The following is a 22,342-nucleotide window of genomic DNA, read 5'->3' on the forward strand; positions in this document are numbered from 1 at the left end:
ATTGTGTCATGCCCTATGGACTTACCAACGCGCCCTCAGTATTTCAGGCGTTCATGAATGACATTTTCAGAGACATGATTGATCGATTTGTCATTGTATACATTGATGACATCCTCATATATTCTAACTCGCTGAGTGAACATGTGTCCCATGTACGACAGGTTCTGGATCGGCTCCTACAACATTCTCTGTTTGTGAAGGCAGAAAAAAGCGAATTCCACGTCACTACGATTTCCTTCCTTGGGGCCATACTCACTCCCGACGGTGTTAAACTGGATGAATCTAAGGTGCAAGCGGTACAAGACTGGCCTCAACCCAAGACGGTGAAGGAGCTCCAGAGGTTCTTAGGGTTTGCCAATTACTATAGACGGTTCGTGCGTAATTTCAGCACAACCGCAGCGCCTCTGTCGGCGATGACCAGCTACAAGGGTCGCGGTCTGAGCTGGACGGAGGGGGCAGTGCGTGCGTTTGAGACGCTGAAGCAACGTTTTACCACCGCTCCTATTCTATGTCAGCCGGACCCTACCTTACCGTTTATCGTGGAAGTGGACGCATCGGAGGTTGGAGTTGGAGCCGTGTTATCCCAACGCCAAGGTGAGCCGCCTAAATCACGACCCTGTGCTTTCTTTTCCCGGAAATTGAATGCTGCCGAGCAGAACTATGACGTGGGTAATCGGGAATTACTGGCGGTGAAGTTAGCCCTGGAGGAGTGGAGACATTGGTTGGAGGGAGCAGAGCATCCGTTCCAGGTGCTCACGGACCACCGCAACCTGGAGTATCTTCACAGCGCCAAACGACTGAACTCCCGACAGGCCAGGTGGTCTTTATTCTTCAACCGGTTCCGATTCACTGTGTCTTATATCCCCGGGTCCAAGAATGGTAAGGCGGATGCGCTTTCCCGACGGTTCGAGCGCACGGAAAGACCCGTGGAGCCAGAAACTATTCTCCCCATGAGTTACCGTGCTGGACCGGTGAGGTGGGCTATTGACGACACGATTCAGGAGAGCTTACAAGCGGAACCAGCCCCTCCAGAAACCCCGGAGTCTAAGGTGTTTGTGCCAGCTTCTCTTCGCCCTCAACTGATGGAATGGTGCCACACGTCGCTGGGATCTGGTCATCCTGGAATCACTCGAACTACACGACTCATCAGCCGAAAATACTGGTGGGATTCCCTCGCAGATGACGTTAGAGACTATGTCTTATCCTGTCCAGTATGTGCCCAGTCCAAGGTACCTCGTGCACTACCGGAGGGTAAGCTGATGCCATTGCCAACTCCTCAACGACCATGGTCGCACATTGCTATGGACTTTATTACCGACCTACCTGAATCAGAGGGCCATACTGTAATTCTCGTGGTCATCGATCGTTTCTCCAAGATGTGTCGGTTAGTACCTATGACCCGTTTGCCTAACGCCACTCAGATGGCTGAGACTATGTTTACCCAGGTGTTCCGGCAGTTTGGTGTCCCGGAGGATATTGTTTTCGACCGGGGACCCCAGTTTGTATCCCGGGTATGGAAGGCGTTCTGCGAACGCTTGGGCATTTCGGTTAGCCTAACCTCCGGATATCATCCCCAGGCCAATGGGCAGACAGAACGGCTCAACCAGGAAATTGGGAAATATCTACGGCAACAATGTTCGCGGCAACCGCAAGAGTGGAGTCGATTCCTTCCTTGGGTAGAGTATGCTCAGAACTCACTCATTCACACCTCCCTACGTTTAACGCCCTTCCAGTGTGTTCTAGGGTATCAACCTCCCCTGTTTCCGTGGGATACCGCATCAGGGAGGGTACCGGCGGTGGACGAGTGGTTCCGTCGGAGTGCGCAGGTCTGGGAGACGGCCCATCAACATCTCAGCCAAGCCTCACAACAACAAAAGACCTACGCCGACCGACGCCGGAGACCTACTCCCATTTATCAACCCGGGCAACGAGTGTGGCTGTCTACCCGAGACCTGCGGTTCCGACGGAGCTGCAAGAAGCTCCAACCCAGGTACATTGGTCCCTTCAAAGTACAGAGGTGTATTAACCCTGTCACCTACCGTCTGTTCCTCCCTCGACACTACAGGATAAACCCTACGTTCCACGTCTCCCTGCTGAAACCTGTCCATTATAGCCCGATGTATCCACCAATCGCTCAACAACCTACTACACCACCTTTGGAGGATGAACAGGACACCATCTATACAGTCCACGAGATACTGGAGTCAAGACGGAGACGAGGGGGCATCGAATATCTCGTGGACTGGGAGGGATATGGACCTGAGGAACGGTCCTGGGTTCCGGCTAAGGATATACTGGATCCCGCTCTCAAGGTCACTTTCCACGCTGAGCACCCAGATCAGCCAGGACCCCGACCCAGAGGAAGACCACCCGGTAGAGGTAGAAGGCCGTCAGGAGCCGGCCCTGGGGAGGGGGATACTGTAAGGGATCGGGGTTTGGCAGGATCTAGACAGAGTCTGACACTTCCCCGATCTACTGAGAGGGGGAGTCATCAGACTCGATCTGGTTCACCTGAGTTCTGAGCACACCTGTCAGTAATTAGTATAGGATTTAAGGTGTGCTCAGAAGCTCAGTCGGCGCGAGGTATTGTTCCATTGTGACTTGCTAAGCGTTTTGTTCCGAGTGAGAGAGAGAGAGTTTGTTGTTTTGATTACCCGTGTATCCGACCAGTGCCTTGTTATTTGACTCCCCGTATTGCTTAATCCTCTACTTGTCTACCCCAGTGATTACCGTTCTCGGATCCTGTGCCTGTGACCTCGACTACGACTAAGCCCGCTCCTTTGGTACCCCTGCCTGTCTATGCCTGGCCCGGTTTTGACCACAGCCCGCCCGACCACGATTAAGCCTTTCCCTTGTCTGTACTTTAATAAAGCATCGCTATTCTGCGATTGGATCTTACCACTCTGTCCGAGTATTCATTACAATTATTCCTGCACATCATTGTTCACCAGCAGCCCCAAACATCTAAAGAATAAGCTACAGATTAGGGTTGAATATTTTCCCCTGCATTTTACAAATCTTCCATCCCGAGAATAATCACTTTTCTCCCGGGTAACGCGGTATTTCCCACCCAAACCGGAAGAGTCATTCTAAAGCATATAGTGCCTTCGGAAAATATTCAGACTCCTTCCCTTTTCCACATTTTGTTACGTTACAGCCTTATTCTAAAATGGATTAATTGTTTTATTTCCTCATCAATCTACACACAATACCTCATACTGACAAAGCAAAAACAGGTTTTTAGAAATGTTGACAAATGTATAAAAAAAACAAAACGGAAATATCACATTTACATAAGTATTTAGACTGTTTACTCAGTACTTTGTTGAAGCACCTTTGGCAGCAATTACAGCCAAATGTTTTTTGGTATGATGCTATGATGCGTGGTCCTCTGTAGCTCAGCTGGTAGAGCACGGCGCTTGTAACGCCAAGGTAGTGGGTTCGATCCCCGGGACCACCCATACACAAAAAAAAAATGTATGCACGCATGACTGTAAGTCGCTTTGGATAAAAGCGTCTGCTAAAAGGAATATTATATTATTTATTATTATGCTAAAAGCTTGGCACACTTGTATTTGTGGAGTTTCTCCCATTTTTCTCTGCAGATCCTCTCAAGCTCTGTCAGGTTGGATGGGGAGCGTCGCTGCACAGCAATTTTCAGGTCTCTCCAGAGATGTTTGATCGGGTTCAAGTCCAGGCTCTGGCTGGGCCACTCAAGGACATTCAGAGACTTGTCCCGAAGCCACTCCTGCATTGTCTTGGCTGTGTGCTTAGGGTCATTGTCCTGTTGGAAGGTGAACCTTCGCCCTAGTCTCATGTCCTCAGCGCTCTGGAGGAGGTTTTCATCAATGATCTATCTGTACTTTGCTCCGTTCATCTTTCCCTCGATCTTGACTAGTCTCCCAGTCCCTGCCGCTGAAAAACATCCCCACAGCATGATGCTGTCACCACCATGCTTCACCGTAGGGATGGTGCCAGGTTTCCTCCAGACGTGACGCTTGGCATTCAGGCCAAAGAGTTCAATCTTGTTTTCATCAGACCATTGTTTCTCATGGTCTTAGGTGCCTTTTGGCAAACTCCAAGCAGGCTGTCATGTGCCTTTTACTGAGGACTGGCTTCCGTCTGGCCTCTCCACCATAAAGGCCTGATTGGTGGAGTGCTGCAGAGATGGTTGTCCTTCTGGAAGGTTCTCCCATCTCCACAGAGGAACTCTGGAGCACTGTCAGAGTGACCATCGGGTTCTTGGTCACCTCCCTGACCAAGGCCTTTCTCCCCTGATTGCTCAGTTTGGCCGGGCGGCCAGCTATAGGAAGAGTCTTGGTGGTTCCAAACTTCTTCCATTTAAGAATGATGGAGGCCACTGTTTTCTTGGGGACCTTCAATGCTGCAGACATTTTTTGGTACCCTTACCCAGATCCAGTGGCGGCTCCTGAAAAAATTCTCAGGAGGGGCAATTTTTCTGATGATTTAGGTGACCTACACACATTTAAAAAAAGATATGTCCAGCAACAACATGAAGACAGGGGCAGCATATAAGTCAATACCAGAAGCATTTATTGACTGATCTGGGGAGATGGATTCCAGTTTCTGTGACAGATTATAAATAATCTCTGATGCCTTTGTTATATTAGCTTTTGGTTGAATGTACTGTCGTAGTAAATATATAATGTTATAGCTTGGTCTGACTAAAATCTTGTGCATGACCCATTTTGTGTTGGGCGTTTGTTTTCAATCAATGCTGTTCCTATCCTATAACAATGGACAAAAGAGTCCTATCTTGTCAGCCTTGTCAGCAGGTGGCCAAGGACAACACCCACGCCATAGGTCTCTCAGTTCTTCCAACTCACGAGTTCTTGCTCTGAGGACACACACACACACACACACACACACACATCATCACTGATAACACACACACACACACACATCATCACTGTTAAACACACACACACACACACACAAAAATCCCCTCTCTTTAGGCTGAACATTTGAAGACAGAGAACCCGACTCAGAGCCAATGCAACAGTGGAGAGGACCTCGCCCAACTCATCAGGACCAATCAGAAGATCAGAACTACTAGATTCAACCTACATCATTTATTGTATAAAATGTCTGCACACAATGTTTTCGGGGCTCTCTTCAGATAGCTCCCTAAGAGTTTGACGAACGAGTCCGTGCACGCGATTCCAGATATCTTTACCTCTGAATAAACTGCCTTTATTATACCATATCCACCCTGTCCAAAGTCTCTACTTGGTCTCAGTTCTCCAGTAAACTTGTGATTATCAACAGTACACAACGGTAACAAACAATTGGGGGAACTCACGGGGCAGATAGTAAGGTCGCAGTGACACAGAAAGCAGTTCAATGTCGGGGGTATAGAGTCGCTCTCTTACCAGGATCGATCTGTGACTGTCAGATCGCGGTCCGCTCTGACCAGGGTGAAGCCGGCCGGCTCCACTTCTCCGGGACTCTGTCATCCAGCCAAGTCTCCCAGCTGTATTGGATTCCGCTGCCAGCAGCGTTTTCATTATTTAGTCCGTTCGTAGCGGGTATGTACACGATCAACAAGATCAGTCCAAAACCCACCACTGGAAATCCATGGTTGGCAGAATGTTTGTAAACTAAGTGTACAAATTAAAAACATAAAATAACGCCACTAAGTGTACAAATTAAAAACATAAGATAACGCCACACTGCAGGTCGCAACAGAGACGCTGCTAGCCGCTATTTGCTTAGTTACGTTCATGGTTACGTCACGTATGACGAAAGCGCGTAAGTGCAAGCCCACAGACCCCCATAGAGATTGTATTGAAAGCTTTGAAATTTGAAAAAAATAGATTTTACATGACAGGCTATGAGAGACTTCTGGGCGATTTTCAACCTGACTGAAATCGCCCCAAAAACGGGCGGGGCCATTTGAAGCACGACTTTAGCCTGATTTGACATTTAGTGGCAGTCAGATCAGATTACAACACTGATAACTACTGTTGCCGTGATATAATTGATTAGAAAAAAAATCCCTTCCTTTTCCCGTTTGGCAGTGCGTCGCCCATATCGCCCTATTGAACAGGCCGTCCCTGCCCAGATCTGTGACTAGACACAATCCTGTCTCGGAGCTCTACGGACAATTCCTTCCTTGGTTTTTGCTCTGACATGCACTGTCAACTGTGGGACCTTATATAGACAGGCGTGTGCCTTTCCAAATCATGTCCAATCAATTGAATTTACCACAGGTGGACTCCAATCAAGTTGTAGAAAACAGCTCAAGGATGATCAATGGAAACAGGATGAACCTGAGCTCAATTTTGAGTCTCATAGCAAATGTTCTGAATACTTATGTCAATAAGGTATTTCTGTTTTTTATTTTTAATACATTTGCAAAAACGTCTAAAAACCTGTTTTTGCTTTGTCATTATGGGGTATTGTGTGTAGATTGATGAGGGGGAAAAACATTTAATACATTTTAGAATAAGGCTCTAACGTAACAAAATGTGGAAAAAGTCAAGGGGTCTGAACACATTCCAAATGCACTGTATACAGTGGGGGAAAAAAGTATTTAGTCAGCCACCAATTGTGCAAGTTCTCCCACTTAAAAAGATGAGAGAGGCCTGTAATTTTCATCATAGGTACACGTCAACTATGACAGACAAAATGAGAATTATTTTCTCCAGAAAATCACATTGTAGGATTTTTAATGAATTTATTTGCAAATTATGGTGGAAAATAAGTATTTGGTCAATAACAAAAGTTTCTCAATACTTTGTTATATACCCTTTGTTGGCAATGACACAGGTCAAACGTTTTCTGTAAGTCTTCACAAGGTTTTCACACACTGTTGCTGGTATTTTGGCCCATTCCTCCACGCAGATCTCCTCTAGAGCAGTGATGTTTTGGGGCTGTCGCTGGGCAACACGGACTTTCAACTCCCTCCAAAGATTTTCTATGGGGTTTAGATCTGGAGACTGGCTAGGCCACTCCAGGACCTTGAAATGCTTCTTACGAAGCCACTCCTTCATTGCCCGGGCGGTGTGTTTGGGATCATTGTCATGCTGAAAGACCCAGCCACGTTTCATCTTCAATGCCCTTGCTGATGGAAGGAGGTTTTCAATCAAAATCTCACGATACATGGCCCCATTCATTCTTTCCTTTACACGGATCAGTCGTCCTGGTCCCTTTGCAGAAAAACAGCCCCAAAGCATGATGTTTCCACCCCCATGCTTCACAGTAGGTATGGTGTTCTTTGTCCTCCAAACACGACGAGTTGAGTTTTTACCAAAAAGTTATATTTTGGTTTCATCTGACCATATGACATTCTCCCAATCCTCTTCTGGATCATCCAAATGCACTCTAGCAAACTTCAGACGGGCCTGGACATGTACTGGCTTAAGCAGGGGGACACGTCTGGCACTGCAGGATTTGAGTCCCTGGCGGCGTAGTGTGTTACTGATGGTAGGCTTTGTTACTTTGGTCCCAGCTCCCTGCAGGTCATTCAGTAGGTGTGGTTCTGGGATTTTTGCTCAACGTTCTTGTGATCATTTTGACCCCACGGGGTGAGATCTTGCGTGGAGCCCCAGATCAAGGGAGATTATCAGTGGTCTTGTATGTCTTCCATTTCTTAATAATTGCTCCCACAGTTGATTTCTTCAAACCAAGCTGCTTACCTATTGCAGATTCAGTCTTCCCAGCCTGGTGCAGGTCTACAATTTTGTTTCTGGTGTCCTTTGACAGCTCTTTGGTCTTGGCCATAGTGGAGTTTGGAGTGTGACTGTTTGAGGTTGTGGACAGGTGTCTTTTATACTGATAACAAGTTCAAACAGGTGCCATTAATACAGGTAACGAGTGGAGGACAGAGGAGCCTCTTAAAGAAGAAGTTACAGGTCTGTGAGAGCCAGAAATCTTGCTTGTTTGTAGGTGACCAAATACTTATTTTTCACCATAATTTGCAAATAAATTCATTAAAAATCCTATAATGTGATTTTCTGGATTTTTTTCCCTCAATTTGTCTGTCATAGTTGACGTGTACCTATGATGAAAATTACAGGCCTCTCTCATCTTTTTAAGTGGGAGAACTTGCACAATTGGTGGCTGACTAAATACTTTTTTTCCCCCCACTGTTTATACAGACAGTGCTGTGATAAATAATAATAATAATAATAATAAATAATAATAATAATATGCCATTTAGCAGACGCCTTTATCCAAAGCGACTTACAGTCATGTGAAGTACAGTACAGTCACTGGGCAATACAGAATTTCAGCTCCCTCCAAAGATTTTCTATTGGGTTCAGGTCTGGAGACTGGCTAGGCCACTCCAGGACCTTGAGATGCTTCTTATGGAGCCACTCCTTAGTTGCCCTGGCTGTGTGTTTCGGGTCGTTGTCATACTAGAAGACCTAGCCACGACCCATCTTCAATGCTCTTACTGAGGGAAGGAGGTTGTTGGCCAAGATCTCGCGATACATGGCCCCATCCATCCTCCCCTCAACACGGTGCAGTCGTCCTGTCCCCTTTGCAGAAAAGCATCCCCAAATAATGATGTTTCCACCTCCATGCTTCACGGTTGGGATGGTGTTCTTGGGGTTGTACTCATCCTTCTTCTTCCTCCAAACACGGCGAGTGGAGTTTAGACCAAAAAGCTCTATTTTCGTCTCATCAGACCACATGACCTTCTCCCATTTCTCCTCTGGATCATCCAGATGGTCATTGGCAAACTTCAGACGGGCCTGGACATGCGCTGGCTTGAGCAGGGGGACCTTGCGTGCGCTGCAGGATTTTAATCCATGACGGCGTAGTGTGTTACTAATGGTTTTCTTTGAGACTGTGGTCCCAGCTCTCTTCAGGTCATTGACCAGGTCCTGCCGTGTAGTTCTGGGCTGATCCCTAACCTTCCTCATGATCATTGATGCTCCACGAGGTGAGATCTTGCATGGAGCCCCAGACCGAGGGGGATTGACCGTCATCTTGAACTTCTTCCATTTTCTAATAATTGCGCCAACAGTTGTTGCCTTCTCACCAAGCTGCTTGCCTATTGTCCTGCAGCCCATCCCAGCCTTGTGCAGGTCTACAATTGTATCCCTGATGTCCTTACACAGCTCTCTGGTCTTGGCCATTGTGGAGAGGTTGGAGTCTGTTTGATTGAGTGTGTGGACAGGTGTCTTTTATACAGGTAACAAGTTCAAACAGGTGCAGTTAATACAGGTAATGAGTGGAGAACAGGAGGGCTTCTTAAAGAAAAACTAACAGGTCTGTGAGAGCCGGAATTCTTGCTGGTTGGTAGGTGATCAAATACTTGTCATGCAATAAAATGCAAATTAATTACTTAAATATCATACAATGTGATTTTCTGGATTTTTGTTTTAGATTCTGTCTCTCAGAGTTGAAGTGTAACTTTGATAAAAATTACAGACCTCTACATGCTTTGTAAGTAGGAAAACCTGCAAAATCGGCAGTGTATCAAATACTTTTTCTCCCCACTGTATGTATTTGTTTTTTACTGACAAATAAAATCTATCAAATCAAACAATCCAAACTGAGCAGTGGCAATTCGATCTGTTACAAAACACCAAAAAGCGTAATGACATTCAGAGATTGTCAAGCCAAGCCTTCCATACTGGGTAGGCCTACAAGGTAGGGGGGGAAGGGTTTCTGTTTGTTGAGATTTACATAGTCTATTTATTGTGGTGTTGAAAACGCAAACCATGATATTGAATGTTTTGTTTATTGGTTGTGTGGTGCATTGGCACAGAAACCTGTTGGTGGAAAATGTGTTGCATATATTTTATATAATTATAAATATGGCTTCAACATGTTTAAAATCGGATTCCCCCCTAGCTGCTCATTGTCTGCAACTGGCTCTGATCATGAAATAATGAAACAGGCAGGGAGAGTGAGCTCGTCTGTGGTGGTCGGTGAACCCTCAACCTTCTGGCCCGTAGACCTGAGTGGCATCAACTTTGCCACAAAAGTATGTTGAAGTGGCAAAGTCGATATCCACGTTTATAAACACAGGGTTGCTACATTTATTGTTATTTGTTGGTGTAAACATTATTGAAAATATTTTTTCAGTTGCGGCAGGGGTGCATTTTATTTTATGACACCATAAATTGGACAATTCTACTAATTCGATTAGGCCTAGCCGTGTTTTAAGCTGAGCAACCACTGTTTTAACACGCATTGGCACGGAGGCCATGTAAAACGGTGCAAAGTGTAGGCCTATCGATAACATAAACTATGTTTCCATCCAGTTTTTATGCGAGTAAAGTCATACCGTATAAAACAAAAAGTCATGACAGCTGTGATGGAAACAGAAAGTTTTGGTACAATTTTATAAATACCGACAGATAGTTTGTTCATTCAACATGGAAATGCCTTTATGTGCAAATATTGATATAATAATCATCATATCGAAGTAAACTTGGAGTGGTGTGTGGTCCTCCCACTATGACTAGGGAAAGCACACAGTTTATTAGGCTACAGATGAACTTCACAGGGTGGTGAAAGGGCACGGTGATGAGCTTGATGCTCTTTTCCAATAAATATCGAGGGTCTTATTCTGGTGACATGATGATCGATGCTTGACTGCCGTTTGACAAATCAAAATATTAAATCGCTCTTATCCATAATAATCTCATCATGTAGACTACCCGACCTGCATATATGCACACTGTATCTGCGGGCTGTTGGGGTGATGATGTAATCTCTTCCAAAGTGGATTAAATGTCAGTAATGGATTAGGAGCATCCTAAACTAGTCCAGTTTACTACAATCCACCGTGTCAATCACAATTATAATCGGGTCTCTCTAGTCATCTGCACTGCTGCACAAATGTCTTTGCTGTTACATCAAGTTTGCCAACACTATAACACTAAAATGTGTATAAATCTGTTTATAAAAAAGGAAACCACTGATGGCAAAACATTGTGCGTGTGGTGTGCCACAGATTCAACTGAGATGACAGAAGTGAACTAGATATGGGCCACATGGCCTGTCCTTGCACAGTCAGTAGACGTATTTGCTATTGGCACATTATATGCTTCCGTCAATGAAGGCCAATGGCAATCTCTCAGTCATCCAGCGTTTTCACAAGCATCTCTGTCTGCTTGGTAAACGGCCTCAACAGCACATCCTTATTCTTCAGCTCACTATCCCCGGTATAGAGGTTGTGCTGGTGGATATACTCGATGACAGAATCCGGGAGGAGGTACTTGACGCTGAGGCCTCGTCTCAGGGCCCGCCGGACCTCCGTGGCGCTGGTCTCGTTGCGGACCCACTCGCTCACCAGGAAGATGTTTCGCCAATGGCGTGAAAGTGTGTCTGACTCGTGCACGGCGCGCTCGGGCTCCAGGCCCCCCCGGCTGACACAGACCAGGCCGAAGCGGCCCGCCACCTCCTCCACGTGGTCGTCCAGCCACAGGCCCGGCACCTTGAAGGTGTCCAGGAAGTCAGCTCCGCACAGCAGCTTCAGCCTGGGAGAGGAGCCTGAGAGAGGGCCAAGAAAAGGAAGAGTTGGTGAATGGTGGCCTTTACAACAATGTCTCTCCTGGTCTCCACCCAAGAGAGATTTGGATGTGGCCATCATGTTGCAGTAAACATGAAAGCCATGGTTTTAAAGACCATGGAATTGGTTTGCTGAGAGTTAGTTATTCATTTGTTTTACTGATTTCTTTATTTGTACTGCGGTAAATCATGTAATCCATCCCTCACTAGAATTAGCAATTTTCTTCATAAATATAGGTGTTAACCAGATGTAACCCCATGCCAGCTGACCACCAACAAAGTACGATGTAACTGAGCATTCGGATTATGTCCCTAAATCCATTTAATTCAATATTGTATTTTCAGTCAGGCCTTGTGCTTTGTGGCACAAACCTTCCGGAGATCCGAAGCACGGGTGAACACACACACACACACACACACACACACACACACACACACACAAACACACACACAGAGTCTTAATGGGATCCCTGAACAAAAGCTAATGCTCTTTAGCTGCGTTCGCTAGCACTGCAGTGTAATAACAGTGTACACGTTAAGCACAGGCACACTATATGGGATTGTAAAAATCCATTACCCTTCTTTGTGTAAGAGCTTGTTTTAAAAGTGACAGGACATGAATTTTGGGATTTGGAGTAATTTGTTGACTTGTGCAGATAAACAATGGTAACCTGTATGTATTGACAGCGTGCTGACCAAACCCTAGACTGACAGTTAGTCAATGAGTAGATCAATCTCATGATTAAACAGACAATAAATCAATAAAAAATGTAATTGAGTTTAGTCAGTCATGAGAACTACAGATTTTGCTCTTAACCTGGAACTACATACACCACACATGGAACTCATTAACTCATTGAATTTCATGTGTGATTTATGTAAACTACCGGTCAAAAGTTTTAGAACACCTACTCATTCAAGGGTTTTTCTTTATTTTTACTATTTTCTACATTGTAGAATAATAGTGAAGACATCAAAACTATGAAATAACACATATGGAATCATGTAGTAACCAAAAAAGTGTTAAACAAATCAAAATATATTTTATATTTGAGATTCTTCAAATAGCCACCCTTTGCCTTGATGACAGCTTTGTACACTCTTGGCATTCTCTCAACCAGCTTCATGAAGTAGTCACCTAGAATGCATTTCAATTAACAGGTGTGCCTTCTTAAAAGTTAATTTGTGGAATTTCTTTCCTTCTTAATGCGTTTGAGCCAATCAGTTGTGTTATGACAAGGTAGGGGGGCATACAGAAGACAGCCCCATTTGGTAAAAGACCAAGTCCATATTATGGCAAGAACAGCTCAAATAAGCAAAGACAAACAACAGTCCATCATTACTTTAAGACATGAAGGTCAGTCAATACGGAACATTTCAAGAACTTTGAACGTTTCTTCAAGTGCAGTCGCAAAAACCATCAAGCGCTATGATGAAACTGGCTCTCATGAGGACCCAAAGTTACCTCTGCTGCTGAGGATAAGTTCATTAGAGTTACCAGCCTCAGAAATTGCATCCCAAATAAATGCTTCACGGAGTTCAAGTAACAGACACATCTCAACATCAACTGTTCAGAGGAGACTGTGTGAATCAGGCCTTCATGGTCGAATTGCTGCAAAGAAACCACTACTAAAGGACACCAATAAGAAGATACTTTTTTTGGGCCAAGAAACACGAGCAATGGACATTAGACCGGTGGAAATGTGTCCTTTGGTCTAGAGTCCAAATTGGAGATTTCTGGTTCAAACCGCAGTGTCTTCGTGAGACACGTGTGGGTGAACGGATGATCTCCACATGTGTATTTCCCACCGTAAAGCATGGAGGAGGAGGTGTTATGGTGTGGGGGTGCTTTGCTGGTGACACTGTCTGTGATTTATTTAGAATGCAAGGCACACTTAACCAGCATGGCTACCACAGCATTCTGCAGCGATACGCCATCCCATCTGGTTTGGGCTTAGTGAGACTATCATTTGTTTTTCAACAGGACAATGACCCAACACACCTCCAGGCTGTGTAAGGGCTATTTTACCAAGAAGGAGAGTGATGGAGTGCTGCATCAGAGGACCTGGCCTCCACAATCTCCAGACCTCAACCCAATTGAGATGGTTTGGGATGAGTTGGACCGCAGAGTGAAGGAAAAGCAGCCAACAAGTGCTCAGCATATGTGGGAAATCCTTCAAGACTGTTGGAAAAGCATTCCAGGTGAAGCTGGTTGAGAGAATGCCAAGAGTTTACAAAGCTGTCATCAAGGCAAAGGGTGGCTATTTGAAGAATCTCAAATATAAAATATATTTTGATTTGTTTAACACTTATTTGGATACTACATGACTCCATGTGTTATTTCATAGTTTTGATGTCATCACTATTATTCTACAATGTAGAAAATAGTAAAAATAAAGAAAAACCCTTGAATGAGTAGGTGTTGTAAAACTTTTGACCGGTAGTGTAGTTCCAGGTCAGACCAAAAGCTGCTCATGACTACCTAAACTTCTAGGTTTACTAAGCGTTTGCACCTCTTCAGCGTTTGCACTTGTTTAAAAGGGGAAGAATAGGCATTGGTTTACCATTTATGTTTTATTCCCTGGTGCATATACTTCAACATATTTAACATAATATCTAACACTCATCTTTGGGGAGAAAATGCTACAGCCCTCTGGGATTAGGGACAAGAGTTCTAGATAATGTCTCTCCAAAGGAATTTCTGATAGGGTTCTTTCTGATCTTATCCACCAGACTTTGATAGGAATGGTGTGCGTGTGTGTCTGGCTCCATTTACACAGTCTTTCCTGGCACATACTGAGACCTTCATAATGATCTGTTCATGCCACACATCCCCCTCATCCTCTATACGTCATTAGCTTTAATGAACATGCTGCTTCCATAGAGCTGACTTCATAGAGCTGCTTCCATAGAGCTGCATGTGTAAAGGGGATAAAGGATTACTTAGTTGGCTTGAAAATATGAAAAAACAGATCCTTTACATATTTCAACCTAAATAAGATTCAAAATAGGGTATTAAAGACTGAGGAGAGGACGCCGGTGCCAATGTGGAGGATTATAACTAATAGAGGATGATTGCAGCTCAGTTGGTGCCAAGAGAGAGAGAGAGGCACAGTTCCATTTCAGTCCACTTCCCATAAAAGTCCCAGAAAACAGAATTGTGTTGAATGTTGAAGTCCAATTTCAACTGTTGTAAAATACTTTTCATGTGGTTGTTCAAGTGTGAGTACAGCTAATTTGATTTGTTAATTCAACTACTTTTATAGTTGATTGATTACTTTGAAATACTACTTGTATTGCCATGGGCCCACAAAGGGCCAGGTAAAGAGCCGCACGCGGCTCCAGAGCCACACATTCTAGACCCCTGACCTATCCAATCCTTTTAGATCTTTGAACATAAAAGGAGAAGGGGCTAGGGGCTGGAATGGGCCCATGCTACAGAGTGCAAGGTGAAGGAGGGTCTTACTTGTGAGATGATGGGAGTTTGTGGTTGGACCACTGTCCTTCCCTGTGCCCTCTTGGTACTGTTTCAGTATCCGACCATAATGGTACCTGCCAGCAGGACAAACAAAGCGAGAAACAAACAAACAAACATATGACAAACGCAAAGAAAACCAATGAAGGAATATACTGTTGAGAGCAAAAGCCTCTTACAGATGTTCTAGAAGATTTGTGTTGGCCGTTGGGTTACGTGATGCCATAGGTTCCCACAGCCCTGCTCCAATGTGGACAACAGGCCACTTCATGACTTTAATCAGCTCCGCTTGTTGCGAAAACGCAGCTTAAGAGTGCAGACAGCTCGCTCAACAAGGGGATTTGTCAGAGCAGAGGGGACAAGGAGAGGGTTGTATAATGCATCACAAGTGGGAACAGCACTTAAACTATGTGTGCATTTATGTTTGTGTATGTGGGTGTGTGTGTGTGTGTGTGTGTGTTTACGTTCGCATGGGTGCACATAGCCATTGTGTACATATAACTAAATGCATGTCATGTTTATGTGTAACCCTCCATTTATTTGACTTGTAGATCAAATCAATAGTGAGTGCCATTGTGGGAGAAAACACGCATGTAAAGTGGAGGTAACTTTCTGTATGTATAGTTTCAACTGGTTTATCAAAACCAAATGCAACTGTGTCCCACATCCACTTAATCACTATGGCAACATGTTACAATATGTCACAATAGCAACAAACTGATCTGACCCCAATAAACACCCAGACCTGGCATGCCCTGGCATGGGCATGTTGGCGCAATATCCCTGGAACCTCTGGCATCGCAGCCTTAGATCTGAGGTGGTTTCTGGCACATAGAACAGTTGGCATGGAGCAGCAACAGAGGGGATTTTTACCCAGGGAGCTCTATTGCTTTTCTATTGTGACTAGGTTTGCGGTGCGGGAAGAGGAGATTCTACGGAGCACTAACGGCTAATGAAGAGCTAAAGGTCGAAGGCTGTGAAGTACAACAGGAGAGGACATAAACCAAGGCTCCGGACCAGTGTACACCTGTATTAACATGTGATTGGCTGTTGTCCATATTCAGTGGAATTTGATGTTTATGGACAGGTGTAGAATAGAGTACATGCACGTAAAACGCATTGTGATCGGATCTGATGGACCACAACAGTCATGTAAGTGTAGTTGTAACGGTCCTTAGATGAAGTAGAAAATTCCGATCATGAACGTGGACAGTTGAGGCATGATGTGACACATCATGTTGGGAGACATTTTAATACAGGGTGTGGATGCAAACTAAGCCCTTAATGAGATTTTTGTCTAAATAATTTGTGATAGGATGATCAAAGTTATTTTTAAATGTCAGGTGTAGACGGGGTCTGTCTGATTGAAAAGGAGGATGAAGCTCTGACTGGCCTGTCTGCATGCTGAGATGTTTTACTTTGTCTACAACAAAGGGAATTAGACATTTTTACAACGTGATATTATTTCATGTATAAAGTGGAGCTGTATTGAAGGATTTTGTAAGTAAACCCCTTGAACAATTATCCCGGAGCTCTTGGAAATCAAAAACGTCCAGTAAAGGATACCATGGTTAGTTTAAGGTATTGACCACTTGTCAACACTAATGTTTGAGGTGGAATCCTGACCTATCAGATCTTCGATAAAAGCTCTGAATCCTATTGTGTTCTTTTTAACAAAAACACTTACAAAGTTATGAAAGGGTTACACTCAGCGGCTAACTTGCATAATGATGACTGTGGTGTACATGACCAGTGGCATCACAAGGCAATGCTGATCCCGCAAAATCTCTAATAACATAAATGTCTTAGTGTACTGTAGTTCACTGCTCATCAAAGCGGTAATAAACTTCTCAAAACGTTTCTTCAGAGAGAAGCCATTTCGGGGCTGTGATATACTAGTAGTTACTTAATCAATTAGTTTAAAGGTTTAAACTGTGAAAATGTGTGACTCCACACCTCATTGTGACCACTGTCTCTGTCCAGTCGGGCTGTTGGCTCTCCCAATCATCAACGGAGACCCAGTCTGAGCTCTGCAGTGCCAGCCTCGCCATAGCGATGCGGTGCTTGGCCAACACCAGGCCCTGCTTGCCATAGCCGTCACTCACCGGAGACACAATCCCGCCCACCACCTGGAACTGACCTGAAAGGAGGTAAATCATTGGTTGATGAGACTCTTGATCCTCCCCACTCTCTGACATTGGGCGGATTTGATTATACTGAGCCACGGGGCACCGGTCTATGGCCCATGACGTGAAAGGGCAAAAGCGGTGAGGGAGGAGTGCCCTTCTCAAATATTACAGTAATCTGCATGTCATGTTGTCAACAAGGAAGCATAGCGCATCATCCAGAAACATACAACATATATTTTCCATAAAAATATATTTGAATTTTCAAACTACAGTGGGGGAAAAAAGTATTTAGTCAGCCACCAATTGTGCAAGTTCTCCCACTTAAAAAGATGAGAGAGGCCTGTAATTTTCATCATAGGTACACGTCAACTATGACAGACAAATTGAGAAAATGTTTTCCAGAAAATCACATTATAGGATTTTTAATGAATTTATTTGCAAATTATGGTGGAAAATAAGTATTTGGTCACCTACAAACAAGCAAGATTTCTGGCTCTCACAGACCTGTTTCTTCTTCTTTAAGAGGCTCCTCTGTCCTCCACTCATTACCTGTATTAATGGCACCTGTTTGAACTTGTTATCAGTATAAAAGACACCTGTCCACAACCTCAAAACAGTCACTCTCCAAACTCCACTATGGCCAAGACCAAAGAGCTGTCAAAGGACACCAGAAACAAAATTGTAGACCTGCACCAGGCTGGGAAGACTGAATCTGCAATAGGTAAGCAGCTTGGTTTGAAGAAATCAACTGTGGGAGCAATTATTAGGAAATGGAAGACATACAAGACCACTGATAATCTCCCTCGATCTAGGGCTCCACGCAAGATCTCACCCCGTGGGGTCAAAATGATCACAAGAACGGTGAGCAAAAATCCCAGAACCACACGGGGTTGACGTGTACCTATGATGAAAATTACAGGCCTCTCATCTTTTTAAGTGGGAGAACTTGCACAATTGGTGGCTGACTAAATAGTTTTTTTCTCCACTGTAGTTTTCATTGAGAAGGCAGCTAAAGTGTTTTTATCGAAAGCAATCACTTTTGCATGTGAAAACACAGAATCCTACTCATTACTCCGCGTGCTTAATTTTGTCACTTTTGTTTTGAGCCGACTTCACCGTGGGTTTTGAACGGGGCACCAGGCTCACGCCCAGGAGGCAGCCCGGTTCCAAAAGGAATGCAATCAACTTTCACCCGGTGAAAAACACGCCTAATCGAATCCCCTCAATGACATATTGTCTTCCTTATTGCCCCAGAAAGGGCTACGACCGGTCACAAGGCTATGGGATTAAGGGCAATTCTATAACTATAATAAGAAAAGTGTTTTATACAACATGGGAAAATATAACAAATCGCTAGTCACCACGCAATATAATACTATACAGCTTATTCTGCTCAATGTTTACATTCTCACAGGTCAGCTGACATCTGGGTCCATGGGAAACTAGGAACATGATTTATTCCAACTGAAGTGCAGTCCTGTTTCTTTGGTCTATAGACTGAATGTTAAGGCACAAGGTGTAAAGTTGTGTGCAAGGAAGGCACAGCTCTATCTGCACAGATGACTATTGATACTTAACCACGATGGAAATGCTCCTGAAAGCTACACAGAAACCCTTGGGGGACTTCTTCCTTCCACTGTCCCGTGAGCACACTGATGAAATAAACAGACTCGTGCATAATACGTGCAAGTCTAGGAGGCAACACGAACATAGCAAATGAATACAGGGTCTCTATGGTGCCTGACCTGTCTGGTGCAGGTGATCCCTGGCCAGCTCGAACAGCCGCATGTGCTGGTTGGTGATGGGGTTGAAGGAGCCGCAGGCCAGGAGGACCAGTGGAATGCGGACAGACATCTTTGTTCCCTCAAACCATGGTCACCCCCACAGAACACTGAAAAACAGCAGAACACAGGATTAGAGATGAAGGGGGAAATGTATTCAATAATACCAGCAATGCTGATAATATAGCAATGCTTGAATTCATTGAATACATGATGCACATTATCTCTCATAGGTGGTCAAGGTACTGAAGGGCTTAAATTGACATCAAGGAGGTTTAACAGTGTGGTCAGAATTTGAGGTATGAATCATGATAACTATGATGTGATATTTGGTTTATTGAGAAATTAGCTATATGGAATTTAGCTATATGGAATTGGAGTGTGACCAGTGGTGGAAAAAGTACCCAATTGTCATACTTGAGTGAAAGTAAAGATACCTTAATAGAAAATGACTCAAGTCAAAGTGAAAGTTACCCAGTAAAATACTACTTGAGTAAAAGTCTAAAAGTATTTGGTTTTAAATATACTTTAGTATCCTAAGTAAATGTAATTGCTAAAATATACTAAAAGTATACAGTGCATTCGGAAAGTATTCAGACCTCTTGACTTTGCCCACATTTTGTTACGTTACAGCCTTATTCTAAAATTGATTAAATTGTTTTTCCCCCCTCATCAATCTACACACAATACCCCATAATGACAAAGCAAAAACACGTTTTTAGAAATGTGTGCGAATGTATTGAAAATAAAAAACGGAAATATGACATTTACATAAGTATTCAGACATTTTACTCAGTACTTTGTTGAAGCACCTTTGGCAGCAATTACAGCCTTGAGTCTTCTTGGGTATGACGCTACAAGCTTGGCACACCTGTATTTGGGGAGTTTTTACCATTCTTCTCTGCAGATCCTCTCAAGCGCTGTCAGGTTGGATGGGGAGCGTCGCTGCACAGCTATTTTCAGGTCTCTCCAGCAATGCTCGATCGGGTTCAAGTCCGGGCTCTGGCTGGGCCACTCAAGCACATTCAGACTTGTCCCAAAGCCACTCCTGCGTTGTCTTGGCTGTGTGCTTAGGGTCGTTGTCCTGTTGGAAGGTGAACCTTCGGCCCAGTCTGAGGTCCTGAGCGCTCTGGAGCAGGTTTTCATCAAGGATCTCTCTGTACTTTGCTCCATTCATCTTTCCCTCGATCCTGACTAGTCTCCCACTCCCCGCCGCTGAAAAACATCCCCACAGCATGATGCTGCCACCACCATGCTTCACCGTAGGGATGGTGCCAGGTTTCCTCCAGACGTGACGCTTGGCATTCAGGCCAAAGAGTTCAATTTTGTTTTCATCAGACCAGAGAATCTTGTTTCTCATGGTCTGAGAGTCTTTAGGTGCCTTTTGGCAAACTCCAAGTGCGCTGTGTGCCTTTTACTGAGGAGTGGCTTCCGTCTGGCCACTCTACCATAAAGGCCTGATTGGTGGAGTGCTGCAGAGATGGTTGTCCTTCTGGAAAGTTCTCCCATCTCCACAGATGAACTCTGGAGCTCTGTCAGAGTGACCATTGGGTTCAATTGAATTTACCACAGGTGGACTCCAATCAAGTTATATAAACATCTCAAGGATGATCAATGGAAACAGGATGCACCTGAGCTCAATTTCGAGTGTCATAGCAAAGGGTCAGAATACTTATGTAAATAAGGTATTTCTGTTTTTTATTTTTAATACATTTGCAAAAAAAATCTAAAAACCTGTTTTCCCTTTGTCTTTATGGGGTATTGTGTGTAGATTGACTAATTTAATCCATTTTAGAATAAGACTGTAACATAAAATGTGGAAAAAGCGAAGGGGTCTGAATACTTTCCGAATGCACGGTAACTCATTTCAAATTCCTTATATTAAGCAAACTAGACAACACCATTGTCTTTTTACAGATAGCCAGGGGTACACTCCAACAGACATAATTTACAAATGAAGCCTTTGTGTTTGTTTAGTGAGTCCGCCAGATCAAAGGCAGAAGGGATGACCAGGGATGTTCTCTTGATAAGTGCGTGAATTGGACCATTTTCCTGTCCTGCTAAGCATTCAAAATGTAACGAGTACTTTTGGGTCTTAGGAAAAATGTATGGAGTAAAAAGTACATTCTTTTCTTCATGAATGTAGTGAAGTAAAAGTAGTCAAAAATATAAATAGTACAGATACCCCCAAAAACTACTTAAGTAGTACTTTAAAGTATTTTTTATTAAGTACTTTACACCACTGAGTGTGACATAGCTGCATACAAGGTACAACAAGGTGCTACATAGGTACAACATTTTCCAACGAAAATTACGGAACTGGGGTAGACTACAGGTAGTCTCGCGAGGCTACACAGGAGACCCCTCACGCGGGGCTCACGTAAAACTTCTATGAAAGTTTTTATTTGTTCTAATTTAAACAGCACATGCAGGAAAACACGACTGGTTATTCATCTACAGTAGCAGTCAAAACTATTTTCAACATCTAGCTAGTATTTTCTTACTACATTAGCTAGTAGCTACCTAGCCTCGTTGAGAACCTTTTGGAGGTATGGCAACGCGAGCCTAGTAGCTACCTAGTCCGTTATACCTATTCCGCGTTATAGACAGGGTAGTTGGCAGTTTTTATCAGGCGGCTACAGGTGATTTGACATTGATAGCGGGCTAGCTAACGGTAACCAGGCTGGCTATAACACACACATCGAATGTCTTACGATGATTATGCTGTCTGCTATCTTATTTGTTTAAAACCCTGTCATGACATATTCATTAAAATGTTTTAACGCCAATGGTAGCTACAAGCAATAATATCATTACCTTTTCCCGCTTGTGTACTACGTGGTTTGCGTAAGGTTCATGTGTTACACTTTTTGCCTTCCCCAGCTTGAAGCAACGTTGTATAAAGGTTCTGTAGTGGTATGGTACGATAGTGACATCTAGTGGCAAAACTGACGTTCTCTAGTTGTTTGAGGTCTGCGTTCTTCACATGAAACTGAATGCCAGAGTTCTACACATCTGTGAGTACAAATAATACAAATCTCTCGCTCTCTCTCTCTCTCTCTCTCTCTCTCTCTCTCTCTCTCTCTCGATGTTTTGAAAACACAGAACTGTCTGTTGAAACTGCTGACACAAAGCTCAGACACCCATACATACCCCACAAGACATGCCACCAGGGGTCTCTTCACAGTCCCGAAGTCCAGAACAGACTCTGGGAAACATGCAGTGCTACATAGAGCCATGCCTACATGGAACTGTCTTCCACATCAAGTAACTTAAGTGAGCAATAAAATCAGATTTAAAATAAAACGGATAAAACAACACCTCACGGCACAACGCGGACAGTAAAGACACACACACATACGCACACACACTCTTACACACACTACACACACACATACACATTGTAATGTTGTGGTATTGTGTATTTTATATTGTACATTTGTAATATTAGAGTAATAATG

At 44.0% G+C, this 22,342-nt stretch overlaps 1 protein-coding gene across 1 annotated transcript; it reads right to left on the bottom strand.

Moving 5' to 3' along the window:
- Positions 1 to 9,706: 9,706 nt before the first annotated feature.
- Positions 9,707 to 21,744, bottom strand: LOC311146556 (nicotinamide/nicotinic acid mononucleotide adenylyltransferase 3-like). The gene is made up of 5 exons (XM_084183073.1): positions 21,699 to 21,744; positions 18,846 to 18,991; positions 16,928 to 17,111; positions 14,963 to 15,048; positions 9,707 to 11,478 (listed from the first exon to the last, which is right to left on the bottom strand). The coding sequence occupies exons 2-5, from the start codon at positions 18,952 to 18,954 to the stop codon at positions 11,063 to 11,065; spliced, it is 795 nt and encodes a 264-aa protein (XP_084039199.1). The 5' UTR covers positions 18,955 to 18,991; positions 21,699 to 21,744; the 3' UTR covers positions 9,707 to 11,062.
- Positions 21,745 to 22,342: the final 598 nt, after the last annotated feature.

The sequence above is a fragment of the Coregonus lavaretus genome (genome assembly GCF_964263955.1).
Source record: "Coregonus lavaretus genome assembly, chromosome: 19".
Classification (NCBI taxonomy): domain Eukaryota; kingdom Metazoa; phylum Chordata; class Actinopteri; order Salmoniformes; family Salmonidae; genus Coregonus; species Coregonus lavaretus.

Coding starts and splice junctions, on each gene's coding strand:
- LOC311146556 (XM_084183073.1), bottom strand. CDS start 18,954: ATGTCTGTCCGCATTCCACTGGTCCTCCTGGCCTGCGGCTCCTTCAAC. Junction 17,112..18,845: donor GGATCACCTGCACCAGACAG/GTCAGGCACCAT, acceptor ACCTCCTTTCAG/GTCAGTTCCAGGTGGTGGGC. Junction 11,479..14,962: donor AAACTCCCATCATCTCACAA/GTAAGACCCTCC, acceptor GCCCTCTCTCAG/GCTCCTCTCCCAGGCTGAAG.